The sequence below is a fragment of the Oryctolagus cuniculus genome, chromosome 6 (genome assembly GCF_964237555.1).
Source record: "Oryctolagus cuniculus chromosome 6, mOryCun1.1, whole genome shotgun sequence".
In the NCBI taxonomy this organism is placed as follows: domain Eukaryota; kingdom Metazoa; phylum Chordata; class Mammalia; order Lagomorpha; family Leporidae; genus Oryctolagus; species Oryctolagus cuniculus.
This window is the reverse complement of record NC_091437.1, coordinates 167,855,095-167,881,162: the sequence shown is the minus strand read 5'-3', so window position 1 is coordinate 167,881,162 and position 26,068 is coordinate 167,855,095. Positions and strand designations below refer to the sequence as shown.

At 62.0% G+C, this 26,068-nt stretch overlaps 1 protein-coding gene and 1 long non-coding RNA gene across 7 annotated transcripts in view; one reads left to right on the top strand and one right to left on the bottom strand.

The window, feature by feature from the left end:
- Positions 1-40: 40 nt before the first annotated feature.
- SPATC1 (spermatogenesis and centriole associated 1) lies at positions 41-21,323 on the bottom strand. Of its 5 annotated transcripts, none has more exons than XM_070075658.1 (6): positions 16,324-16,454; positions 12,608-13,157; positions 10,144-10,746; positions 9,535-10,053; positions 9,321-9,460; positions 41-443 (listed from the first exon to the last, which is right to left on the bottom strand). In XM_070075658.1, exons 2-6 carry the CDS (start codon positions 12,798-12,800, stop codon positions 114-116), a joined length of 1,785 nt encoding a protein of 594 aa, XP_069931759.1. In that variant the 5' UTR covers positions 12,801-13,157; positions 16,324-16,454; the 3' UTR covers positions 41-113. The 5 variants fall into 5 exon arrangements, with proteins under 5 accessions (XP_069931759.1, XP_051687197.2, XP_051687200.2 ...); XM_051831237.2 differs by lacking the exon at positions 16,324-16,454 and adding an exon at positions 14,928-15,144; XM_051831240.2 differs by lacking the exons at positions 12,608-13,157; positions 16,324-16,454 and adding an exon at positions 21,162-21,323.
- A 64-nt stretch (positions 21,324-21,387) lies between these two features.
- The window catches only part of LOC108176201 (uncharacterized), a 29,668-nt gene continuing 24,987 nt past the window's right edge, over positions 21,388-26,068 (top strand). For both annotated transcript variants that reach the window (XR_011389370.1, XR_011389369.1), the window contains exon 1: positions 21,388-25,056. This is a non-coding gene — a long non-coding RNA (uncharacterized lncRNA). The remainder of the gene's footprint in view (positions 25,057-26,068) is intronic.

Here is a 26,068-nt window from a genome sequence, read left to right as displayed (position 1 = left end):
TGGGGAGGCACCCCACACAGCGGCGCAGTGGCCCCGTGGCTGGTGTCTGTGGGGAGCTTTAATGTCATTGGCGGGGTGCGGGGAGGGCCAGCCTGGGCCAGCCGGTGCCGGCGTCACCAGATGAACATGGGCTTGCCGTCGTCGTGCGCCAGCTGGTTGAGGCAGGAGAGCAGCAGCAGGGCGTCGGTGAGCATGCTGGGGTGCACAGTCTCCACCAGCACGCGCTGCAGGAAGTCCACGGTGTAGGAGCCGCCCTCGGACGCCGCCAGCTCGGGCCGCTCCCGCAGGATGCCGTAGGCGTTCACCAGCTGCTCCGTCAGCGCCGGGTGCACCCTCCCGTTGTAGCCCAGACTCTGCAGCCTGTTCATGATGCTCACGTAGCGCTGGGTGAGTGTCTGGCACAGCTCCTCGTCCAGCTTGTGGTCGCTGGGGTTCAGCGAGGCCTGTGGGGAGAGTGGCCGTCAGAGACCCTGCAGGCGGGCACGGGCACGACCCAGGACTCGCGAGGTGGAGGAAGGCCCTCAGCCATGGCTGTGGGAGGACCAGGTTTGGGGTGCCTGCAGAGGAGGTCTCGGGGAGAGGCCCCGAGCCCAGGGGACGCCACGGCTGGACCCCTGCAGGGTCCACCACCCCTGTCGCCTGCTCCGTCTGCCCTTGGGGTCTGGGACTGAGCTGCGGTTCACAGGGGACTGAGGGCAGAGATCTAGGCTGGGGCTGTGGAGGGAGGGGCGGAGTGAACAGGGCAGCAGGGTCACCTGACCCAGGGCTCTCCCAGGCTTTCTGCCCTGCTCCCTGCCCCCCCCCCCCCATGGCCCTGGGCTGTACCCACGAGCTCTCGGCACTGAGGGTCCCGCTGACTGGTCCTGGGGACCCACAGACTCTGGGACGCTCTCCCTCGCTCCCCAGCCCAGCCCCTCCTCCCGCTGCACCTGCCACCGCCTCCTGGGACCACGTGCGCGGCCAGCTGACCCCGTGCTGTTTAATGCCCTGTGGCTCCGTCCCGGTTTTGAACGAGGCCTGTGTGTATTTGCACTGTGCACTGAGCTGTTCCAGCTCAGCCCAGGGAGCCTGACTCAGAAGTGGACCTGAGCGGGCTCCCCCCACCCCCTCGCCCCGGGGCTGCTCTCCCCCTCCCTGCCCAGACAAGCGGCTCAGGCCCTACCTCCCAGGGAGACTCCCCTGTTCGCCCCCGCCCTGCCCCGCCCCGCTGGTCACAACAGCAGAGCCCTGTGATGGGTGCCCTTGCTCCTGGTCAGCACCTGGCACAGGCCCCTGCACCTCCCAGGCAAAGCAACAGCACACGCAGGGCCAGCACCTGGCTGCTGGGTTTGGGGTTAAAGGAAATGACCGCAGGGAGCACTGGGCACAGTGCAGGTGTGGTCAGCACCAGCCCCTCGGGGCCTGGGAGCCCTGCCCAGGAGTGTGTCCGCGGGCACACCGCAGCTCTGGCTGTGCCGGAGTGAAGGCGGGGGCCCCAGGCGTGCCGGGACCAGGCCAGGAGCTGGGGGTGCAGGGCGGAATCACCGCCTTCCAGCTTCCCTCAGACTCCTCCCACAACACGCCTCCCCCCAACTCTGCCGCACACCCTGACCATGTAGCCCAACTCTGCCTCACACCCTGTGTACCCCAACTCTGCCTCACACCCTGACCGTGTACCCCGACTCTGCCGCACACCCTACTGTGTACCCCAACTCTGCCGCACACCCTGACCGTGTACCCCGACTCTGCCGCACACCCTGACCGTGTACCCCAACTCTGCCTCACACCCTGACTGCATCACCCCAACTCTGACTCACACCCTGACCATGTACCCCAACTCTGCCGCACACCCTGACCGTGTACCCCAACTCTGCTGCACACCCTGACCGTGTACCCCGACTCTGCCTCACACCCTGACCACCTCATCCCAACTCTGCCTCACACCCTGACCATGTACCCCAACTCTGCCACACACCCTGACCGTGTACCCCAACTCTGCTGCACACCCTGACCGTGTACCCCGACTCTGCCTCACACCCTGACCGTGTACCCCAACTCTGCTGCACACCCTGACCATGTACCCCAACTCTGCCTCACACCCTGTGTACCCCAACTCTGCCTCACACCCTGACCATGTACTCCAACTCTGCCTCACACCCTGACCATGTACCCCAACTCTGCTGCACACCCTGTGTACCCCAACTCTGCCTCACACCCTGTGTACCCCAACTCTGCTGCACACCTTGACCATGTACCCCAACTCTGCCTCACACCCTGACCATGTACCCCAACTCTGCCTCACACCCTGTGTACCCCAACTCTGCCTCACACCCTGACCATGTACTCCAACTCTGCCGCACACCCTGACCGTGTAGCCCAACTCTGCTGCACACCCTGACCGTGTACCCCGACTCTGCCTCACACCCTGACCACCTCATCCCAACTCTGCCTCACACCCTGACCATGTACCCCAACTCTGCCACACACCCTGACCGTGTACCCCAACTCTGCTGCACACCCTGACCGTGTACCCCGACTCTGCCTCACACCCTGACTGTGTACCCCAACTCTGCCGCACACCCTGACCATGTAGCCCAACTCTGCCTCACACCCTGTGTACCCCAACTCTGCCTCACACCCTGACCATGTACTCCAACTCTGCCTCACACCCTGACCATGTACCCCAACTCTGCTGCACACCCTGTGTACCCCAACTCTGCCTCACACCCTGTGTACCCCAACTCTGCTGCACACCTTGACCATGTACCCCAACTCTGCCGCACACCCTGACTGTGTACCCCAACTCTGCCTCACACCCTGACCGTGTACCCCAACTCTGCTGCACACCCTGTGTACCCCAACTCTGCCTCACACCCTGACCGTGTACCCCAACTCTGCCTCACACCCTGACCGTGTACCCCAGACTCCATCCGGGTCTCCCACATGGGTGCAGGGACCGGAGCACTTGCGCCATCTGCCACTGCCTTCACAGAGGCATCAGCAGGGCGCGGCCAGGACTGGGGGCAGCGCACCGTGTGGGATGCCGGCGCTGCAGGCAGCAGCTCGGTGGCTGCACCACACCTGCGCTGTCACCCCGACGTCACCCCACATGACCGATGGCACGTCCTGCCTCACTGTGCCAGCCGAGCCCGTCAGCCGACTGTAGCGGCACTGTCACTCACTCTGGCCGCTCTGCCCTGCACTGACGCTCTACCGGGAGCAGGCACGCCCAGCCCACGGGCTGCCCGAATCCTGGGGTCTGGGGTCTGGCGCTGCCGAGGCCACTGTGGGCGGGGATGCAGTACGTCCACAGCGGGCGAAGTTCTCAGTGGACACTTGTGTGTCCTCCGTTATGAATACCACAGGGCCCTCTGCAGACAGCGAGCGCGAGGCAGGTGTGGAGGGGAGAGAAGAGGGGAGTCCATGGGACAGGGAGCAGGACCTGGTGCCGGCGGCCATGAGGGGCAGCAGTGTGGCCAGGCCCGTGTGCCTGCCCCCGCCCCCACAGGCTTCCCACCCGCAACACCTGTGACCCCGGCCACAGGCGCAGTGACAAGGGGGACGAGACAGAAACGCACTCGCTCAGGGGCAGAGGGGACTCCGGTGGTGTGCAGTCCTCAGGCCTAGCCATGCTGGGCCCACCTCCTGTGGGAGGCGGTGCAGACGCAGCCCGAGGCCTGCGGCAGTGCCGGACACCCTGCCCCTCCAACCAGAATGCCGAGCGCACCCCAACCGGAGGCACTCTGAAAACAAAGAACCTCTCCCCCTCCCCCTCCCCCCTCTCTCTCTCCCCTCTCTCTCCCCATCTCTCTCTTCCTCTCCCTCTCCTTCTCCCTCCCCTCTCTCTCTTCCCCTCTCTCTCCCTTCTCTCTCTTCCCCTCTTCTCTCTCCCCTCTGTCTTCCTCTCTCTCTCCCCTCTCTCCCCATCTCTCTCTTCCTCTCTCTATCTCCCCTCTTGTGGTGGAATGAGGTGAAAAGGTCATGCCAAGATGGCCACTGACAACAGAAACTGCCTGGCAACAGGCCGTGATTGGATGGCTTCAGAAACCACATGACAACAGAGCCTGACTGACGGCTGGCCGTGATTGGATGGTTTCAGAAACTGCCTGGCAACAGGCTGTGATTGGATGGCTTTGGAAACTGCCTGGCAACAGGCTGTGATTGGTTGGGGTATAGACTGCCCCTTGACCAGATTGGCTGGTCTTGGCTATATAAGCTGTTGTAGCAACTGAAATAAATGGGTCTGTGGGCTGCTGGCCTCAGGCCTGCTTTCGACCGACTCCGGGGTCTGTGTGGTGACTCCGCGCCTCTTGCCCCCACCACGCTCCTCCTCTCAGAAAGGGATCCACTGCAACATTGTTGAGAAATCAACTGCAACACCCCCCCCCTCCCCATCTCTCTCTTCCTCTCTCTCTCTTCCTCTCTCTGTAACTCTGCCTTTCAATAACTCTTAATACCCTCCTCCCCAAAAAAAGCAAGAAAGGGGCTGGTGCTGTGGCTTAAGTTAAGCCAAGTGGGTGCCAGTTGGAGTCCCGGCTGCTCCACTTCCGATCCAGCTCCCTGCTATGGCCTGGGAAAGCAGTGGTGGATGGCCTGAGTGCCTACGGGACGCAGATGGAGAACCGGGCTTCCGGCTTCAGCCTGGCCCAGCCCCAGCCATTGTGGCTATCTGGGAAGTGAACTAACAGGTGGAGGCTCACTTGCTCTCTCTCTCTCTCTCCCCCGTCCCTCCCTCTTCCTGTAACTCTTTCAAATAAACAAATAAATCTTTACAAAATTTCTTTCGTGGGGCTGGCATTGTGGGGTAGCAGGTAAAGCCGCGACCTGCAACGCCAGCATCCCACATGGCGCCAGTCCCAGTCCTGGCTGCTCTCTGCTACGTCCTGGGGAAGCAGTAGAAGATGGCCCAAGTGTGTGGGCCCTGCACCCGCGTGGGCGACCAGGAGGAAGCTCCTGGCCCCTGGCTGCCTCCTGGCCCAGTGCTGCTGTTGCAGCCATTTGGGGCGTGAACCAGCAGACGAAAGACTTCTCTGTATAACTCTGACTTTCAAAAAAATAAATCTTTTAAAACATTATTTCCTGATTCTAACAAATTAACAAAATTCTCAACAAATGAAGACTGGGTCGAGGGAAAACTTCTCCGGTGGGGCACAGTTACTGATGCTGGCTCGTGCAGCCTCTGTTCTAGCACTTTCTGTGGCCTCCCTGAGCCCTCCGGGCTGCACGCCACCCCTGCCAGATCTGCAGCTCAGGTGCCTGCTCTCTGCCCCACAGACAAGCGGGCGGGCTGTGGCCGTGGCGCTGCTTGTGTGGGGGCTGCTGAGTGTGGGGGCCTGACTGGGAGTGTGCACGCTGTCCCTGGGGCAGTGGCCCATGGCCATCGGCTAGGGAGGTCCATGGCAGCTCAGAGCTCCTGGCTCCTGGCTTCAGCCTGGCCCAGTCCTCCTCCAGCCATCTGGGGAGTGAACCAGCACGTGAAAGACCTCTCTCTCCCTCTCCCCCCCCTCTGTCTTTAATAAATAAATAAATCTTAAAAACGAAAATAAGGGAGAGGCAGAGGACCAGAGTTCTGGTGGAAAGTCCTTGCTTGCGTCCTTGGTAGCGGGCAGGGCTCGCTGGCCGCAGGCTGCTCAGGCCTGGGGCACGGACGGCGAGCGTTTGCAGAGCAAGGGGCCCCGGCTGGGCAGCTCCATTTAGGGATGCCACAGCCACTGACGCCGGAGTGCCACAGCAGAGGGACAGGGCGCTTCGAGGCGGGGAAGCAAAAGGCCTGGGTGGCACGGGAAGTCCTGGCCAGGCAGGAGCTAAAAGCAAATCACAGCTGTGCGGCCTGTGGTGAGCCTCAGAGGGCCAGCCCTGGTGCCCCAGCCCAGGCCGCAGGGTGAGCCCCAGAGGGCCGTGCCCGGCCCAGGCCGCAGGGTGAGCCCCAGAGGCCCACCCCGGGTGCCCGCCCCAGCCCCGGGCAGCCTCTCTGTAGGTGGGCTCCAGCGGGGCTGCTCCCCAAGAGGATGGTGGCCAGAGCTGGCCGAAGGCCTGGGCCAGGGTCTGGAATTGGTGATGGTGGCTCTTGGGCAGGACTGGAGCATGGTGGAGAGGGCCGGGGTTCCCATGGGCCACCAGCGCGGTTCAGCAGAGCCACGCTGGGTTTGCCTGCCTCAGACACCAGCGGAATTCGTACAGACCCCGTTTTCTCGCTTGCCCCTCCCAGGAGCACCGCTGTGCTGTGCCCGGCCTGCGGCCCAGGTAACAGTTCCCACGCCAGTGTGTGGGACGCCGGCGGGGCAGGGGTGGGGTGCACAGCACAGCTGCCCACACCAAAGGCCGAGCACCTGTCGTCCGCTCACCAATGAGAGTGACCGAGCTCTGCACCGACGGGGGGCTCTCGCCCATCAGTCTGCCTAACACACGAGACGCGAACGCGGTTCACGGTGTCCTCGGCTGAGTATGGAGTCGCCCGGCCGGCTGCCCTGTGCCGAGCTGCTCCTGCACACACAGGGGCGCCAGCGGGGGCCCCGCCAACTGCAGCATCGGAAGCTGAGGGGCCAGCGGCACCTCAAGCAGCGTAATCCGCAATCCACACAAGGCAACGTGCGGTCCTGGTCCCCTCTGTGAGCCACACCAGGCCTCCTGTCCACCCCGTGGCGTCGCCGTGGGAGGAAAGCTCTCAGCACCAGGACTGCCCCTCCCACGTGCCCTCCCTGTCTCCCAGTCTCAGGAGCCCTGTCCCTTGTCCCTTGGCGGCTGCCGGCCCAGGTCTGCGCGGCTGCTGCCCACCGCCCTCCAGCCATCCGCGTCCTCTGGTGCTAGGTGGGGGTGGGGGTGGGCACTGCCTGGCCTTACGCCATCCACCACGGTCATTAACGGGACAAAGACCCAAGTGGAAGAAAACCTGAAGGCTTCAGAAGACACAGACGCGGAATCGGAGCTTTCTTGCCGGGAAGGACCTCTGAAACACGACGCAGCAGGGACCAACAGTGAGGGCAAAGGCTGAGAGCCTGGCCACGCTACGCTGGAAACTGGGCGGCCAGCTGCCTGCTCTCCTTGGGAGGCAGCAGGTGTGGTTCAAGTGCTTGGGTTCCTGCCCCCACGCGGGAGACCTAGATTGGGTTCCTGGCTCCTGGCCTTGGCCTGGCCCAGCCTTTGGTGTTGAGGCATTCAGGGAGTGAACCAGAGGATGGAAGACCTCTCTCTCTCTGTCTCTCCCTGTCACTCTGCCTTTCAAACAAACAAACAAACAAATAAATCTTTTTTTAAAAAATGAAAACCTAACCAAAGGATGCTTTAGCCAGAAGAAAAGACGAAATCAACCCTGAACCCCAAACTGGTGGCGGAACCACAGTCATCATGCCGACCTCACGGGTCTACCAGCCCGGTGCAGGGCCCAGCTCTTTCCCCAAAGAAGCCCAGGTGGCCCACAAGCAGGGGCGGATACACCTTCTCCCCTGGCCCTGCTCCCACGTGCGCCCGGCAGTGGACCAGCGCCCACTCTGCCACCCGTCCCATGCGGTGGCACCGGGACACGCCTGCCCCTGCAGGCTTCCACGCGCAGGCTCAGTGGATGCATCCTGGCCACATGCGCTGGCCTGAGGCGCCAGCTGCCCAGAGCCTCTGGTCCTGTGCGTTCTGTGACCCAGTGACGGCCGAGGGCTGCAAGGGCAGGGGAGGCCCTGGCTGTGCCAGTCCGCAGAGGGCCACCCTTCCAAGGCCGTGGTGGTGGCAGAGGCCGGACCTGCCTGCCCCTGCCTGCAGCCTGCCCCTGCCCTGCCTCCTCAGCGGAGGTCTTGGGGCTGGGCCTGGAGGCTCCCAGTGCTGGACACCTGGACCCCCACCCAGGGTACCCTTGGATTTAGACTCGTTCCACACAGCAGGGATCTCCCATCCTCAGGCCCTCTGTGGTAGGGCGCTCACACCTGGGTGACTGGGTCCCCAGGCCCCCTGCGGGTGGGGCGCTCACACACCTGGGTGACGGGTCCCCAGGGGCACTCACACACCTGGGTGACCGGGTCCCCAGGCCTCCCTGCGGGTGGGGCGCTCACACCTGGGTGACCTGGTCTCCAGGCCTCCCTGCGGGTGGGGCACTCACACACCTGGGTGACGGGTCCCCAGGGGCACTCACACACCTGGGTGACCGGGTCCCCAGGCCCCCCTGTGGGTGGGGCGCTCACACACCTGGGTGACCGGGTCCCCAGGCCCCCCTGCGGGTGGGGCACTCACACACCTGGGTGACCGGGTCCCCAGGCCTCCCTGCGGGTGGGGCGCTCACACCTGGGTGACCGGGTCCCCAGGCCCCCCTGCGGGTGGGGCACTCACACACCTGGGTGACCTGGTCCCCAGGCCTCCCTGCGGGTGGGGCACTCACACACCTGGGTGACCTGGTCTCCAGGCCTCCCTGCGGGTGGGGCACTCACACACCTGGGTGACCTGGTCTCCAGGCCCCCCTGCGGGTGGGGCACTCACACACCTGGGTGACCGGGTCCCCAGGGGCGCTCACACACCTGGGTGACGGGTCCCCAGGGGCACTCACACACCTGGGTGACCTGGTCTCCAGACCCCCCTGCGGGTGGGGCACTCACACACCTGGGTGACCGGGTCTCCAGGCCCCCCTGCGGGTGGGGCACTCACACACCTGGGTGACCGGGTCCCCAGGGGCGCTCACACACCTGGGTGACGGGTCCCCAGGGGCGCTCACACACCTGGGTGACGGGTCCCCAGGCCCCCTGCGGGTGGGGCACTCACACACCTGGGTGACTGGGTCCCCAGGGGCGCTCACACACCTGGGTGACTGGGTCCCCAGGGGCGCTCACACACCTGGGTGACCTGGTCTCCAGGCCCCCCTGCGGGTGGGGCACTCACACACCTGGGTGACGGGTCCCCAGGCCCCCTGCGGGTGGGGCACTCACACACCTGGGTGACGGGTCCCCAGGGGCGCTCACACACCTGGGTGACGGGTCCCCAGGCCCCCTGCGGGTGGGGCGCTCACACACCTGGGTGACTGGGTCCCCAGGCCCCCTGCGGGTGGGGCGCTCACACACCTGGGTGACCTGGTTCCCAGGCCCCCCTGAGGGTGGGGCACTCACACACCTGGGTGACCTGGTCCCCAGGCCCCCCTGCGGGTGGGGCACTCACACACCTGGGTGACTGGGTCCCCAGGGGCGCTCACACACCTGGGTGACCTGGTCCCCAGGCCTCCCTGCGGGTGGGGCACTCACACACCTGGGTGACCTGGTCCCCAGGCCCCCCTGCGGGTGGGGCACTCACACACCTGGGTGACGGGTCCCCAGGGGCGCTCACACACCTGGGTGACGGGTCCCAGGCCCCCTGCGTGTGGGGCGCTCACACACCTGGATGATCTTCTCTGGAATGTTGGACACGGTGAAGCCGTAGAGGCGCACACGCTCGGGGAAGATGCTGGACAGGATCCTGCGGTCCAGCTGGAAGGCGATCTCCCCCACCAGCCTTTCCCAGGCCAGCTGCTTCGGCTCTGGGGACGACAGAGCAGGGAGTGGCAGGGGCCCTGTGGGCAGCCCGAGGCGAGCCAGGCCCCGGCCCACTGACCTCGGGAGCTGTCGGCGAACTTGCTAGTCTTGCGGTGGGTCAGCTTCCGCTCCAACTCCAGGATGCTCTTCCGAGCCGGCTCCGCGGTGCTGGGAGCCCGGGTGTCGTTGACCGAGGCCGGGGAGGACGCGGTGCGAGACGGGGAGGAGTGGGCGTTGCGTGGAGGAGAGTGGGGGCTGGCCAGGGGCCGGCTGGACGAGTGCTGCACGCGGGCGGGGGACTGGGGGGCCACGTGTGTGGTGCTGGAGGTGTAGCCACCGGGGGGCGGGGGGGCCGGAGTGGTGGTGCCCGTGAGGACGGGGAGTTGGGGGGAGGCGGGGACAGCGGCGGGAACCATCTGTCCCTGGGGGGCACTGGGCTGGGCCCGGGGGTCTGAGGCGCTGAAGGAGAAGGCGGTGCTGGGGATGGGCGTGGCCACGGAGCCCATGGGGGTGGAGGTCTGGAGGGGCGTGCCCACAAACGCCACGCTGGGGGGCTCTGGGTCCTGGGTCATCCGGGCGTGCTCAGCAGGGAGAGGGACTAGCGATGAGGGAAGTGGAGGTGAGAGGGGGGGCTGCAGCTCACCCCCACCCAGCACCCAACTGCCCCTCCCCCAGCCCAGCCCATTACCTTTGGGGGTGGCGGCCGAAGAATGGGGCTCTGGCAGCCGTACCCTGGGGGCCTCCGACAGCACCAGGTTGCCCATGGGGCTGGCCAGAAGGTTCTGAGAGACACCTATAGGGGCAGCCGTGGAGCTGAGCAGGGGGCTGCTCAGAGAGACTGTCACGGGGCCCCCCACGGGGGCCATCAGAGGGCCACTCTGCGACACGGCCAGCGACCCGGCCAGGGGGCTGCTTGGAGTCAGAGAGCCAGTGGAGATCATGCCCAAGGAGCTGGCCAGCGTGCCCATGGTGGGGGTCGCCACGGAGCCTGTGAGGTGGCTGCCCAGCGGGCTGGTCAGGGCGCCCGTGGCGGGGGTCACTGCCAGGGGGCTGGGCAGGTGGCTGGGCAGGTGGCTGGGCAGGGGCCCGTTCAGGAGGCTGGAGATGGGGGTGCTCTGCGACACAGGGGCTGGGCCAGTCAGCAGCGAGCTGAGGGGGCCCGTCAGGGGGCTCACGAGGGGGCCGGGCTGCGGGCTGCTCAGCATGTCGGCCAGGGGTGCCAGGGCTGTGAGCCCCATTTCTTCCAGGGTGGGCTCGTTCACTGTTGCTGCGGCCGAGGGCAAGAAGACACCTAAGAGACACAGTGAAAGCAGGAGACCCCGTAAGCCCCTCCGGGAGCAAGGTGTGGGGCCGATGCAACCCCCCCGCCCCTCCCCTCCCACTGTGCAGGGGGCCTGGCCCAGGTGCCCACAGCCTCTCTGTCTGACCTCACTTCCTAGGGCCTTGGAGTTCCTGGCTCCTGGCTTCCGTCTCTGGGCCCAGTCTAGGGCTGTTTGGAGTATCTGGGGAGTGAACCAGTGAATGGGGGCACACTGTGTCTCTGTCTCTCAAACAAATAAAGAAAAAAGACGAAAGAGCTCAAGTCAATACCCTGACTACGCACCTTAAGGAACCAGCAATAAAGGCAGCGGCTAAGCGGGAAGCAGGCAGAAGGGGCAGAGAAGACCGGGAGGAAGCTTGACACGGCGAGGCCAGAGCCACAGAGCAACGGGCAGGAGTCAGCTGGCTGTCCCCCCAGCTCACCCCGCTGCCCCAGACGCCCTGCGGGGGCAGCCGGAGCCCGCATTGCTGATCCCTGCGCTCAGGCTGAGGCCTCCGCTGGCTGGGGCCAGTGCTCTGTTACCTGGCTTCCTGCAGGTGCTGCTGGCCCCACTCTGTCTACCTTCCTGCGAGTGGCTTAGGTTCACCTTGTTCTGCACCTCCCTGGTGAGCTGTGCAGCCCGGGCCTGGGGATGGGCCTTGTGCCACCACCACTCCCCGACTCACTGCACAAAACCTCTCACCCCGGCACCGGCCTGCTGCCTCCCTCTCCAGCTCCTGATGGGGCTGCAGCCTGGCCCCCCAGTCCCTGCCTCCCCAGCCCACTCCCTGTCCTTGAGGACCCTAGCACTGCCCACCCGCCCACACCACCATCCCCTGCCTGGGTTGTTGCAGGAGCCTCCTGGCTGGTCTCCGGACGCCAGCCTCGTGCCCCAAGCGTTGCCAGGGTCCTCCGGTTAGACAGCTGCCGGCTAAGCGTCTCGTCCCCGCTGCTGGGCCTGCACGGCCCCTCGGTCTGGCCCGTGACCTCGCTCCCTCTGCTCCTCAGCCGCACCTCAGCGGCTTCGGGTGCACTCTCGCCTGCCTTTGCCCTGGCCATTCCCTCTTCCTGGACGGAAACTTGGTGCTCAGGGGAAGAGCTGGGCGGCAGGTGCTCAGCCAAGCAGCTGAGACGCCCGCATTCCCTGTTGGACTGCCTGGCTCTGGCTCCTGTCTCTACTGACACAGACCTTGGGAGACAGCAGTGGCAGCAGTGATCAAGCACCTGCCACCCACGTGGGAGACCTGGGTTCAGCTCCCAGCTCCCAGCTTTGGCCTGGCCCAGCCCTGGCTGCTGCAGGCATCTGGGGAGTGAGCCAGTGGTGAGAACTCTGCCTGCCTATCTTTCTCTGTCTCCATGCCTTTGAAATAAATTAACGAAAACATCAGTCAGCATAGGAATTGGGATGCTTGGCTTGGCTTTGTGCCCTCCAGCACCGAGGGCTCAATCGGCCACAGAAGCAAGCGTTCCTGGAATGACCTCCAGAGCTGGGCCACGGAGGCAGCCACACGAGACACCCACGTTCAACGCAGTGGTGTGCCCTGGTCCGAAAGAGCTGTGCTGCCCTTGGAATACACGGTGCAAAGTGGATCAGGGTCTGTGGACATCGGTCGTATTTCTACACACTTGCAATGAACAATACAAAAATTGAAATGAGAAAGCAAGTTATAATAGCATCAAAAAGAATAAACTACTTGGGAGCACCTTTAGCAAAAGAAACACAGAACCACACTCCGTAAGCCACAGACGCTGTGGAAGACATGAAGGAGGACCCAGGCAGACGGGAGGGCCGCCCGTGTTCGGACTCCGTGCACCCGGACAGGACGCCCGCCAGCCCCTTCCGGAAACTCACAAGCTGATCCTAAAATCCACACGGAATTTCGAGCCCCAGAACGGCCCAGGCAACACTGAAAAGGAAGAAGGTGGCCGACGCATGTTGTGTGGATCCAGGCAGCGGTATGCGTGGGCCGGCGCAGGATGAGCACGAAGATCGACGGACTAGGAGTCCATTGCACTGGGAGTCCGGGGAGAAACCACATCTCCATGACCTACTTGTTTTCAGCAAGGCTGCCAGGACAGCTCCGGGGGGAGAACTGTCTTTTCAGCGGAGGGTCCTGGGACAACTGGGCACCCACACACCGGGACGCAGTTCAGTGCCTGCCTCCACACACGTGAAATCAAAAGGCATCAAAGCCTTAAATGCAGGAGGCAAGACCATAAAAGGCTTAGAACAAGACATGAGATGGATCTGCATGACTTTGGGCTTGGCAATGGCTTCTTGGTCATGAATCTACGATCGTACCAAAAGCACAAGATGAAAAACAACAGACAAATCAGATGTCGTCAAAATTCAAAGTTCTGTGTTTCAAAAGATGTCATTGGGAGGATAGCCAGAAAGGAAACTGTAAGAGAGGGAGGAAATATTTGCAAGTCATATGTTTGCTAAGGGATCGTGGCCAGTAAACGTGGACTCTTACAACTCAACGACAGAAAGACAAATAGCCCAACTTTAAAATGGGCAAAGGGTTGGAAAAGGGCCATTCTTAAAGGAGAAACACAGAGAGCTCAGGGGCACATGCAGGGACTCAGTGCTGTTGTCACCAGGGAGCTGCACGCAAGAGCCGGGTCACCACCACTGGGCCGGCTACGACGGAAAGGTCAGATGACACACACTGGCGGAGGTGTGGAAGGCAGGGTCTTCACACATCGCCGGTGGGAACGTAGACTGGCGTGGCTGCTCTGCACAGCCGTCCGGCAGCTCCCCGGCCACACGGTCGCTGCGACCCAGCAGTTCCACCCCTACTTGTGCACCCGAGAGGCACGACAGCCCGTCTGCACAAACCCAGCGCAGTGCTCCCAGCGACCCAGAGCAGGGCCGTCTGATGTGCACTGGGGAAGGGACGGGCACAGGCTCTGCATCCATGCAAGGGAGCACCATTCAGCTGAGACCCGGGACACCCCCACACCCTGCCCCTCGTCACAGCCCGCGTGAACCTCGAAAACATCGGGCCACGAGAGACTACAAGAGGTGAACCCCTGGAACCCAGACAGTAGATCTGTTAGGTGGGAAGTCAGATATGAGCTTGTGTGTGTGACATAAAGGCCTAAAGAGAAGACGTCTATGTCCAGCAAATACATCTGCATCTCAAAGTCATCCCGATAACGTTTCAGGGACAGCCCAGTTCCCATCCTGCCCTGCCCCTTCTACCTGATGACCTGCCAGGTGGGGGTCCCCGCCCCTTCTGCCTGACAATCTTCCACAGTCTCCCAGGTGCAGCCCAGTATCTGCACCTCAAACACCCTGCTCTGATCCCCATTCTCCAGGGGGTCTTGCTCACCCTTCCTCTGAACCCAGGACAGAGCCAGCTAGGCTTCCTCCTGTCTGATACCTTCAAGGGAAAACTCAGAAGTTTTTCTATTTACATCCAAAAAGCCCTTTGTTTTGGGAGGAGATGTGTGAAGACAGACCCATCTCCTTAAAAACCCCCAGCCTCAACCGCACTGCGCGCTCAGCCCTCTCTCTGCCTCTCTGCTGTGCCGCCCGCCTGCCTGCCCAGGTGTACTCTCTCCACTCAACCATGTAACCTCGCTTCCCCCTTCCCAGTCCGAGCAACTGAGCACTCTCTCTCAGGTCCTGTCTGGAGAGGTGCCCATCCGTTCTTACGGATGGCCCTGCCCTAATAAACCTTGCTATTTTACCTCCCACTACTCTGTCTCACGCCTGAATTCTTTCTCGCGTGAAGACAAGAACCCTGCCATTCACCGGTAACAGATCCCTGGTTGCTTAGAGCTGGGGTGGGGGGAGTTTGAGGGTAGGGGTGGGCTTGACAGCTGGAGAGGAGGCGGCTTCTCTTCGGGGTGCTGTGATGTTTGTAGATAAGTCCACGCCATAAAATCCATTGAACTGTACTTTGGGGGGATTGTACTGTGAATTACAGCTCAGTTGGTTGGTGGGCGACAGGGGCATTGAGGGTGGCCGGCTTATGGCTCGGGCTGCTGGCCCCCCGGGGTGGGGCACCCAGGCCCGGGACCCAGTTCCTGGGCCGTGTCCAGGGCCGGAGTTTCAAGGGCAGGCGGCGCCAGGGATGCTGGCAGTGCTCACACCCGGACACCGGGCCGCGACCCCCGGGGTCGCTCGCTTGGCCCTGTAACCCTGAGCGCCGCACGCTGACCTTTAACCTTGTCATCGCCGGAATGTCGCTGACCTAGACGAGACCCGCGGGTTTGCGCGGTCAAGGTCCCGTTACTCGCTGAGGCCTGGAGGGGTCCGTCACATCAGACTGGACAGACGGGCAAACGTCCCAACAGAAATGCAGCGGGCGCGACTGAAACCCTCGATTCCCGCCCAGACCCGCCGCTCACTCTCGGGCGCCGCGGGCGGGGGCGGGGCCAGAGCGCCGGGGCGGGGCGGCCCAGGCGGAAGGGGCGGGACCAGAACGGCGGGGCGCAGCGACGTCAGGGCGCGACCCTGCGTGTGGGCGGGGCCCGGGCGTTTGGGCGGGAAGCTGAGGCGCTCCAGGGAAGACTAGAAGGTCTGGGGCGGCCCAGGGAAGACCAGTAGGGTGTGTGGGGAGTGGGGAGGTTGGGAGAGAGCCGGGGGTGGCAAGATGGCCGCGCATCCTGACAGGGGGACGGGTCCTGAGGGAGGGGGGAGGTCCCGAGGCGGGGAGGGGAGGGCCTGAGGGCGGGGTCCTGACGGGGAAGGGTCCTGCCGGTGGGGGAGGGCCTGAGGGCGGGGTCCTGGCGGTGGGGGAGGAGGTCCTGAGCGGGGAGCCGGGGGGTGGGCTGAGGGCGGGGTCCTGACGGGGAAGGGTCCTGACAGTGGGGGAGGAGGTCCTGAGCGGGGAGGGGAGGGCCTGAGGGCGGGGTCCTGCCGGGCAAGGGTCCTGGCGGTGGGGGAGGAGGTCCTGAGCGGGGAGGGGAGGGCCTGAGGGCGGGGTCCTGACGGGGAAGGGTCCTGGCGGTGGGGGAGGAGGTCCTGAGCGGGGAGGGGAGGGCCTGAGGGCGGGGTCCTGACGGGGAAGGGTCCTGGCGGTGGGGGAGGAGATCCTGAGGGGGGGGGCTGAGGGCGGGGTCCTGGCGGTGGGGAGGAGGTCCTGAGTGGGGGGCGGGGGGGGGGCTGAGGGCGGGGTCCTGCCGGGCAAGGGTCCTGGCGGTGGGGGAGAGGAGGGTCCTGGCGGTGGGGGAGGAGGTCCTGAGTGGGGGGCGGGGGGGGCTGAGGGCGGGGTCCTGCCGGGCAAGGGTCCTGGCGGTGGGGGAGGAGGTCCTGCGGGCCGCCGGGCGGTGCGGGGGCCCGGCCTCCGGGTGAGGCGCCCTCCTGAGCCTGGCGCCGGCTGCCCCCTGCCGGAGGAGCCGTCAGGGCCTGCAGCCCCGGGAGGAGCCGGGAGGGGGAGGGCAGTGGCTGTGCTGTGCCGCCTGGCCCCTGTGTGCGGGCACCCTCCGTGCTCCCGCCGCCACAGGCTCCAACCCCGCAAGGCCCGGCCCGGGCCCCACCCGTCCCGTCCCGGCTCCGCCGATGTCAGTGTGGGCGCCAGGCAGCCTGTTGCACGCCCCGCCGCGCGCTCGTACCTGCCGGCTTGCTCAGAGCCACACTCCCGGCCCTGCACCGCCCGTCTGCCCAGGTCTCTGCCCGTTGCACCGACTTCCGGTCTCAGCCGCCCTCTGCCTAAACTGAGCAGACATCCCAGGCCGCCAAATACTGCTGGAGGAGGCCCCGGTCGGGGTCGGTGGCTGCTGCTTTGTCAGTCCCAAGGCTGGCCGGTGCCTCTCAGCCCCCGTAAGCCGCGCAGGTCTTGCAGCTTCCCCGCTTAGCCCCTTGCATCATTTTTGCTGTCTACCCCCACCCCTACCCCCACCCCCGTTTCTGGAGAGGAGTTCCGCAGTCGCTAGGTTCACTCTCACTTCCACTTCCTCCTTGCCTCCCAGGACAGCTGAAGACACGCCGTGGCTGCCCTCGAGGGCACCCTCGTGCATGTTCAGTGTCTCCTGGCTCCTTTCCTCTACTTATCACAAAATTCAGGCTGCTGCCATCTTGAAAAGAGGTTCTGGACTCCGAGCCTTTCTCCGCTCTCCCTGCCCACGGCACACACCACCCCTAAAAGCCCAGCTGGAACTGTCACCTGTTCTCCCCGTTTCCTCATTCCTCTCTCTTTGGTCGGTCTTTCCCACCCACAGTGGGGCTGAAATCACTAACCAAGGTCAGGAACGGCAGGTCAAGGACATTGTTAGTACTTCTCTGGCTTGACCTCTGGCTCCCTTTACACGGAGTGACCTTGCACTCTGCTTTCTGCTTGTCTCTCTCGATGCTCCTTTGCCAGCGTCTCTACCTGTCCTCTCTTTGGGCTTGTTCGTCAGTCTCTTCTCACTGTTCACCCTCCCTCAGCTTCAGTCATCAACTCTTGAATCTTTTCTCTCTTCCCCTGAGTGTCAGGCTCACACTCAGTGCCTCTTGGACACTCCGCATGGATGTCATGTAAATGTCTTAAAGTCAGTTTGTCCAAAATACAGCTCATTATTTTGCTCCAAAACTGCGCTTCCTTCTCCTGGGCTCACCTCGTAACTTTTTCAGGCCCCGGGCCGTATGTCGGAGTAGTTAAATGCTGTCACTTAAGCTCACTTAAATCACATCCTGTTTTCTTACCCTGACAGTAAGCTTTTGTAACAATCTAGAAGGTTGATATGAATCTAGAATTCATGTACTCCCTGCATTTCTGGCCAGGATGTGGTGCTTGGGAGACCTGGCCTGGCTCCAACCCTCGTTCTGCACCCATTCTCTTCCTATCTGGTCTCAGTCCTGCACCAAGAGGGACTCAGTCCATCTGCTGTAAGCACCCACACCCTTGTGTACAAGCTGTGCTCCTGCCTCCCAAGCTACATTTTCTCCAGTGTTCCTCCTGCGTAGGGTTGGGGCAGAGCTGTGACCAGGGTGATTAAGGAGGTAGGGCCATGCCCAGAGCACAGTGGAGGATACAAGTGGGCCCAGATCCAGGAATTGAAGGTCAGGCTCACCAGGGCAGATGAAGATGAGAGCCTGACTCCATGAAGAAAGTCACAGGGAGTGGGCACGGGGAGGCAGGGGAGGAGGTGGTCAGGTTCTCAGAGGCCTGTAAGGTCCAGGGAGACCAGCAGAGCCCGGCTCTGTGGTCGGAGATTCCCAGAGGCGGCGGCAGGGGTCTGCCGTGGCTGAGCCGGGCTGGTGAGTCTGCTGCCCCAGGACGTGGCACCACCAACACCAGTCAGCGCAGTGGGACAGCAGGCGTTCGAGACGCTCTCGTCATCCCTCGTCCAAGCAGGTGGGGTTTCCACTGTCTTAGTAACGACAGGCTTTCTTTCCACCTGCAGGCCATACCGTCATCCCCCACCTGGCTGACTGCAGCAGCCTCACTCTAAACTGTGTCCCCTCTCAGTCTTGTCTCGCTTGAATCCATTCTGATGCACAAACGTGATCACTTGCTATGAGAAGCCACTGGTGTGGGCTTATTGGCGTTGGGAGCAAGCCCAGGGTCCTCAGCACGATGTGCCCCTGCTGGCCCCCCGCGTGCGCGAGCTACCACACACATGAGCGTCACATCCCACAGCGCACGCCAGATGTGGTGTGTGCTTGTGTGCTTAATCACACGGAGCGAGGTCTAGGGCTGGCCGGTTGTCAGGCTGCTGCTCCTGGAGTGCTGCTTTCCACCGTCACCCCGGCTGTCTAGGCTCTCCTGTCAGCCTTCCCGTGCTCTCAGCTGGACCCTTCAGGACTGGACAGTCCCAAGGGATCCAAGGATTCCCTTAATCCAACCGAATTGGGTGGTTAGCCCGGGAGTAGGAAACCAAGGGTCTATCTTCTTAAACTGTGGATTTTCTTAAATATTGTACTGCCCTGAGCAGTACAAATATTATTTTTGTTGCAACGTTTAAAATGCAAGGGGACTGTGGTTGTGATCAGTACAGGGAGCTGAAGGTCGGCCCTGGATGGGGAGCAGGGAAGTCAGCAGGGGGTAGGCACAAACCTGAGGGCCTTAGGTGTTCTGTAGAAAGGCGTGGGGTCTCAGAAACATGTCTAGGTAGGAGTAAGGGGCATTCTAGGAACTCGGGGGGCCTCGAGACGCTCTGAGGGTCTCTTTCGGTGGAGTGTTGGAGGCCTGCTATGGAGAGGCAGGCCTGCACCCAGAGCCTGGCAGCAGCAGCTGTGAAGATGGAACGAGGTGACAGGACGGGAGTGTGGAGGAAGGGTGTCCATGTCAAAGCTGTGCAGAGGCGGAGAAGGGTGCGGCACCTGGGAGGCCGTCCCGACCTCTGCCAAGCTGCAGAGGCTTAAACAGGCAAGGGGCCGGAGGGGGGGTGCTCTCCGGAAGGAGGCAGGGCTTCTCGCCTGGTCGTGGGCAGAGGAGAGGGCTAGCTGGGTGGAGAAACGCAGCGCGTGTGACAGGGCAGGCCACGCAGGGCTGGGTAGGCGCCCACGGCTGGAGAAGTCTGCCGCGGGCAGGAGGAAGCACCTGTCTCGGACAGGACGGATGTGAAGGGAACAGCTGACCGTGTTTCCTCACTTGCTCTCGGTCCTGGGGACCCTCATCAGCAGCCGGGGCCAGCCGGACTCTGGTGGCCTTGCTGCTGCCGAGACACTCTCTGATGTTGGCAATGCTGACCGCATGCCTACCGCTTTCCGTTCTGCCAGTGCCTCCCTTGTTTCTGTCCTCCCATTCAGCTGTGTGGCCTCCTGGCTTCTGATGCCCTCTTGGCTCAGTCCCCAGCTCCAGGCCTAGCCAAAGCACTTCACTTAGCAGCTTTTCTGCAAACACCCGCAGCTTCTTTGCCGGTCTCCCGCCTCGCCCTGCTCTGTCGCTCTCCCCAGCTCCATCACACACCAACTCCCAAACCGCGGGCTTAAGTCCTGATTTCCCAGCTTCTCAACCTGGCTGGTCACTGTGTCCAGGCTATCCCTAACCGGAGACTAGTCGGGGAAAGGAGGGAGTGCTAATGTGCAGGACAGGAGGATGAGGGTGAGGGAGGGGGGCGAGGGGAGGCTGAAAGGGGTGACGTGTTGGGCCCGCGGCTGGGAGCTTCTCCGTCCGTGGGACGGCTTGGAAGTTCAGTTGAGGGGAGGCTGTGGGCAGGGCTCCTGCTAGCTGGAGAACAGAGGTGGAGCCTGTTTCCCTTGTTTCGTCTCCACGGTCCTGTGTGCTTGCCCTCCTCTCCTGATGGGGCCAGGAAAGCTTCGTTCCTTCCCGCCTGCCCTGCTCTGAGGTCCTGAGATCCCCGCAGACCGGGGCTCTGCCGTCTGGTGCAGCCTCACCCTGCCTCCTCCCCTCCTTGGCCCCGGCTCTTACTGTTGCCCTGGCGGGGGGCAGAGGCTGCCACCGCCTCACCAAGCCCGCTGGTGAATGCGCTGAGGTTGAGGCCACCAGCTTGAGTCTTGATTGCTGACTTGAGCTCGTGGTTCTCCCGAATGAGCCGCACCAGCTTCTTCAGTTCCTCGTTTTCCCTCACCAGCCTCTCTATCTGATGCCGGAGCCCCTCATAATTGGTGAGGAGAGACATGCCCCGGGCCAGCGGGAGGGGTGCGGCCCTCCAGAGGGCACTGCACCTGGAGGCTGCCCAGGGCCCCGGGCCTTGCCCGGGCTGGAAGAGGGCGCCAGAGCCTGCAAGGCTGGCCCAGCGGGCCCTGGCTATTGTGAGGTCAGAGGCTGTGCCCTCCTCTTTGCCCTCTGCCATAACAGGCTTGGCTCTGTGCCTCCAGGCCTGGGCACAGGCCCTGACTGGAGGGAGAATGACCCGACCCCTTCATGTCTGGTGTCTCCTCTGAAGTCTCCCACCACAAGCCTAATCGCTGCCCGCTGGGCTTCCCCAGTGGGCAGCAGACCAGTCGTGTGTCTTGATGCTCATCCTGGTTCCATGCAGCTGAAACCTTAGTAGTATCTGCTTGCTTTCCAGAGGGAACGGGGGTCGTGCCACTCCCCCGAGCCCTGTCCAGCAAAGGCCTGGCCCCGTGTGAGTGAGGAGGCAGAGAGCATTCGCTGAGTGGAATCTCGCCGCCCTCACTCCTAACCCGCGTGCTCCTTCCTTGGACACGCCTCGATTTAGCCTGTTAGCTTTCTAGGGATGCTCTGGACACTGGCCCGTGGCTTCTTTGATCCCAGGTGCCCAGAATCGTCCCCAGGTGCTGACCAGGGGCACTCTTACCCAAGCACCTGGCTTCCTACAGCTTGGAGTTCCCATTTCTGGTGACTGAGGGTCTCCGATTCCAAATCCTTAGAGGTGCTTCTTACATTCTTGGATCTCTGTTCTGCTCCCTGGATTCCCTGTGTTTAGTCCTTCCAGATCCCAAGATTTCATTCCTTATCTGGTTCCCAGAACTCAGAACTCTGGGTCCTCACGGTACTCCCTTCTCTTAGAGCTATCTACAGAGAACACATGGGCCTGACCTCGAGAGTCGAGTGAAGCCATGTCTTCATGGTCTCCATGGCTCTGTGGGCATACACTCTCAAACCTTCTGTGGGGCAGGGAGAGGGTGGTGAAGTCCAGGTGCAGTCCCGAGGGCAGATTCCTGGGTGGTTCGAGGAAAGGGGAGATCAGCCAGGGCTGGGGTCAGGCTGAGTCCAGCATTCTACCTGCACCTCATAATGGGGGGGCCTGTCCTCACCCCTCCTCTGACACCTTGGACTCTACTCTGGCTGAGTCTCTCTGGCCCTAGGGACCAGAGCCCCTGGGGACCAGGGCTGGGTTTTTTTCAGTCTCCTCTTTATATGGTATATTTGCTGGGCTTTCCTCCAGCAAGTAGAAATATACTTATTGTGTCTCTGCTGGGGCTGATGCCATCTTTGGTGCTGACATTTTATGTGTCAGTTTTGCCGAGCTGTGGTGCCTAGATACTTGGCCAAACAAGCGTTTAGACCTTGCAGTGAAGGTCTTTTGTAGACTTCGGGTTAAGAACCTTTAATCCTGTGGGTGGACCTCATCCAATCAGTCGATGAATGTAAGAGCAGAAAACCCGAAGATTTCCTGGGGAAGAAGGAATTCTCCTCCAGATCATAACAGGGAGTGGGCAGGTGGTGCAGCCATTAAGGCCCTGCTTAGGACACCCACATGCTAGGCCAGAGTGCGTGGGTTTGAGTCCTGGCTCCACTTAGGATTCTAGCTTTCTGCTAATGCACACTGCAGGAGGCAGCAGGCCCCTGCCACTCAAGTGTGGGACCAGCTGGAGTTCGGGGCGGAGCAGCCCCAGCCGTTGCAGGCATTTGGGGAGGGAACCAGTGGACGGAGTGAACAAGACAGATGTGTGTGTCTCTGCCTTTCAAAAAAAGTGAAACAAACGTTTGAAAAATGTTTATAACATGGAAATCCTGCCTAAGTTTCCACCGGGCCTACAGACTTCAGACTTGGCAGCTTCTGTAATTGTATGGACCAGTTCCTTAAAATAAACCTTTGTGATTAAAAAGCCCTACCAGTCGGGGTGATGGTCATCTCATCTCCCTGTGTACCAGTGCTTCTTCCCTCCAGAAGTACATGTGTTGAGCGACTGTGTGGCATGTTGGGACCGGAGGGTTCCGTGCTGGTCACAGGCAGGTGTGTCCCCGCCTCGTCACCGTGAATCAAATCCCACGTGATATCCTGTCTTCCCTGTGGCAAGACGTGGTGCCGGTAGAGGGCGTGGTGCACAGCTGGATGACCTTTGTCAGTCCTCCTTCCTGAGGTGACATCTCAGATGACGTGAGGGAAGGGTCAGGTGCGAGGAGCGCTTGCTGGCAGGGGGAGTGGCTGTGCAGAGGCCGCAGGGGAGTGTGCTCTGCAGGAGGAGCTGAGAAGGAGGGAAGGAGAGGTCTGTGCTGGGAAAGGCTGGAGCCAGGCTTGACCACACCAGTGGCCGTGGGTCCAGGGAAGCCCTTGAAGGGCAGTAGGAAGGGGAGGGAAAAGAGCTGCTGAGTCATGCCTCACGAGGAAGTCACTGGTGTCATCCAGCAGATGGCAAGGGTGGCTTGGATTCAGGTGGTGCCATGCGGGTGGAGAGGGTGGGAAGAGCTGAGCTGTTGAGTGGTGCTGGGTGGGCTAGTCTCAGGGGGTGAGGACAAGCGAGAGGGTGGGAAGAGCTGAGCTGTTGAGTGGTGCTGGGTGGGCTGGTCTCAGGGGTGAGGACAAGGGAGAGGCAGGGGTGGTAGAGCTGCTGGCCATACCAGCCTGAGAGGGGAGAAAGGCAAGTAGAGTGAGGATCCTGAGTCAGTCTGTGCTGTGGAGACTGGCAAGGAAGCAGGCAGTTACTGCTCTGGGTCCCAGAGGACCTGCTGCAGAGAGACGTCTTGGGGTCGTCAAGTTCCAGGTGGTGACTGGAACTGTACGAGGGGGTGAGCTCACCTGGAATCAGTATTGAGACCGTGAGAAAAGGTGCCAGGCCCACTGCGCCTAGAGGAGCCTGGACGAGGCTACAGAAGACACCAACAGAAAGGCCCACAGGGGTCAGTGAGGGCCTGAGGGGGGACCACAGGCGAAGGCTGCTTTCGGCTGCAGAGGGGCGATGGTAGCTAATGAGGCTGAGGTCAGATGAGGACCGAAATGGGTGTCTCAGCTCTGGGGACTTGGATGTCTTAGGTGGCACAGTGAGGAGTGCGTGGACGGTGTGGCTTGGCCACCTCCAGAGGCTGGAGTATGAGAAGTGAGTGGGAGGATGAAGTGGAGCTGGGGCACATGCAGCCCTCCACAGAGGGGGAGTGTGGACAGAGCCAGGGGCAGGTTCTTCCTCTACTGTCCTCTTCCCGCCTTGCAGCTGGTGCCAGCGAATGCTGTGGCCCCCCGCCACCTGACCCTGTGCCTCTGCCACCCCCAGTCTCTCCCGCAGGCCCTGGGTGTGCAGGAGGGCCTTCAAAGGACTCCCAGGCTGCCCCGGGGTGTTGGGCTGCAGCCTTCCCTTTCTTTTATGCTCACCTCAGCCAGGCTTAATCTGCTTTCTGTCTCTTTCTACTTCTTCTTCGCCCCAGTTTTCTTATCATTTTTGTCACATCGTATATACAAAATGTCCTTTGGTATCCAAATCTATTGAGTTTAAATTGGATAGAGGGTAGACAAAGTACGGAGAGTGAGAGATTCGTCCACAGATTTATCCACATCAGTTAGGATCATGTGTCTGGAGAGCAGGAGAGAAATGTTGGGCCTGCCTGCATGGTCTTTGTCCAGCTCACCCGAGCCTTGGGAATGGGCCAGGGTTTCACACTGCACAGGACAGAGCTGCGAAGTGACAGGAACCTCCCGGTGTGAACCAGGGTTTCCATTCCTCCCTGGCTCATCGGGGACTTGCGTCTTGGACTCAGATCCCCTGGTCGTGGGTCACCGGCTTTTGCACACTTTGTCCCCATGTAGCTCAGCGTTCCGGCTTGGCAAGGGCTCTGGGAGTCTCGGCTTCCCTTGTGGCTTGGGATTCTTTGCAGGTTTAGCAAGTTTCCATCTAGCGCCTTCTCTCCAAGGCTTGAGGTTGGTGAAGAACGGGAGCCCTAACTAATCTGGAGTCCTCAGTCCACACCCCCTGCATCCTCCTACGTGGATAGTCTGGGACGGGCTCCCCTGTGCCAGACCCAATGAGTGTCCCCTCCTGGGAAGGAGCCGCGCGGTACCAGCCGTGTGCCCTGTGGCTATAACCCGGGAGTCGGCCAGCAAGTGGTGTCGCATCCTGTTGCTGACGAAGAGCTCCTGGGAGGTCTTTGTCCGGTGTGGGTTCCCACTGGTTCAGCTGGCACCAGACCCCAGTGCCCGCCTGGGAAATAGTGGCGACACCCCTCCCTCTGCCTCTCTCCTACTCTTCAAAAATGAGAAGGATGACATATATTGAGTGCTTATTGTATGCAGGCACTGTTGTGACTGTCCTAACACCCCCAAGGCTGTAGCACTTCATTCCACAGGTGAAGGCAGCAAGGCACAGCCTGCCAAGTGCCTGGGCTCCCCCGGCCTCAGGTCGCCATTCTCTCAGTGTAGCAAGGCACAGCCTGCCAAGTGCCTGGGTTCCCCCAGCCTCAGGTTGCCGTTCTCTCAGTGTAGCAAGGCACAGCCTGCCAAGTGCCTGGGCTCCCCCGGCCTCAGGTCGCCGTTCTCTCAATGCTGCCAGCTGCCAGGGTCAGGGCTTGCAGGGAGGCTGGTGCCTGGCCTGCTCTTCCCCCTCTCGCTGAGCCTCACTCTGTGCACCTGTGAATGGGGGCATCTTTCTGACCCCCACCAGACTTAGGCTGTTCCCAGAGGGAAGACCCAGAGTGACGTCCCAGGAAGACAAAGGCAATGGTGTAGTCTGCTCTTCCTCACAGCCCAGCACAGGCCCTGGCACACAGCAGGTGCTCAACGAAGGTAAGAGTGTGCTGTATTCAGTCTTTCTCTTTTCTTATAAAGATGTACCCTATTTGTTTGAAAGGCAAACTTACAGAGAGAGAGAGAGAGAGAGAGAGAGAGTCTTCCATCTGCTGGTTCATTTTCTAAATGGCTGCAAAGGCTGAGGTTGGACGAAGCTGAAGCCTTTGGTCTGCCTAGGTCCACCTAGGTCTGCCACACGGGTAGCAAGGGTCCATATCTCGAGTGATCTCCCGCTGCCTTCCCAGGTGCATTAGCAGGGAGATGGATCTAATGCGGATCAGCAAGGACTTGAGCCGGCGCCCGTGTTGGATGTCAGCATCACAGGCCATGGCTTTACCATTCACCGCAGCACCGGCCCCTCCTCTGTGCTTTTGCTGAACACTGCAGGCCGGTGGCAAGGATGTGGAGGGCTGGGGAGACCCGTGGCCAGGCGGGAGTTGAAAGTCATGAAAGGCAGAGTGGCCAGCTCTGTGTGAGGAGAGCAGGCTGATGCTGGGGTCCCTGGAGGCCTCCGGGGGTTCTAGGCCTTCAGACTGTGGGTCTGGGCTGCTGGAACAGATGACCACAGCCCAGCGCCTTCAGCAGCAGACACTCACCCCTCGCAGTTCTAGAGGCTAGGAAGCTCGGGATCAAGGCTCCGGCAGATCCAGGGTCTGGGGGCTCTGCTTCCTGGCTCACAGATGGCCACGTTCTTGCGTGTTGGCACGGTCGAGTGCAGAGAGAGAGGAAGCTCGTACCCTGGCGTCTTCCCGGCAGGGCACCACCTCATGACCTGCTCAACCAAGTCGCCCCTCCTCCCGTCACCTGTGGGTAGGATTTCAGTAGTGACTCTGGGTGGGGCGGGCATTCAGTCCACAGCAGATTCCATACCCCAGCCTTAGACCCATGTGGTACCCAGCCCTGTCAGTTAATTCCTGTGCCTTAGACCTCAGTGTGCACGCAGCCTCTCAGGCTCACAGACTGTCAGTCCCCAGCAGACAGCAGTTCGAAGCCCCGCTTGCTGGCCTCT

Coding starts and splice junctions, on each gene's coding strand:
- SPATC1 (XM_051831235.2), bottom strand. CDS start 20,451: ATGGCAGAGGGCAAAGAGGAGGGCACAGCCTCTGACCTCACAATAGCC. Junction 10,747..20,066: donor TGCCCCCCGCCAGGGCAACA/GTAAGAGCCGGG, acceptor TGTGTCTCTTAG/GTGTCTTCTTGCCCTCGGCC. Junction 10,054..10,143: donor TTCGGCCGCCACCCCCAAAG/GTAATGGGCTGG, acceptor CCTCATCGCTAG/TCCCTCTCCCTGCTGAGCAC.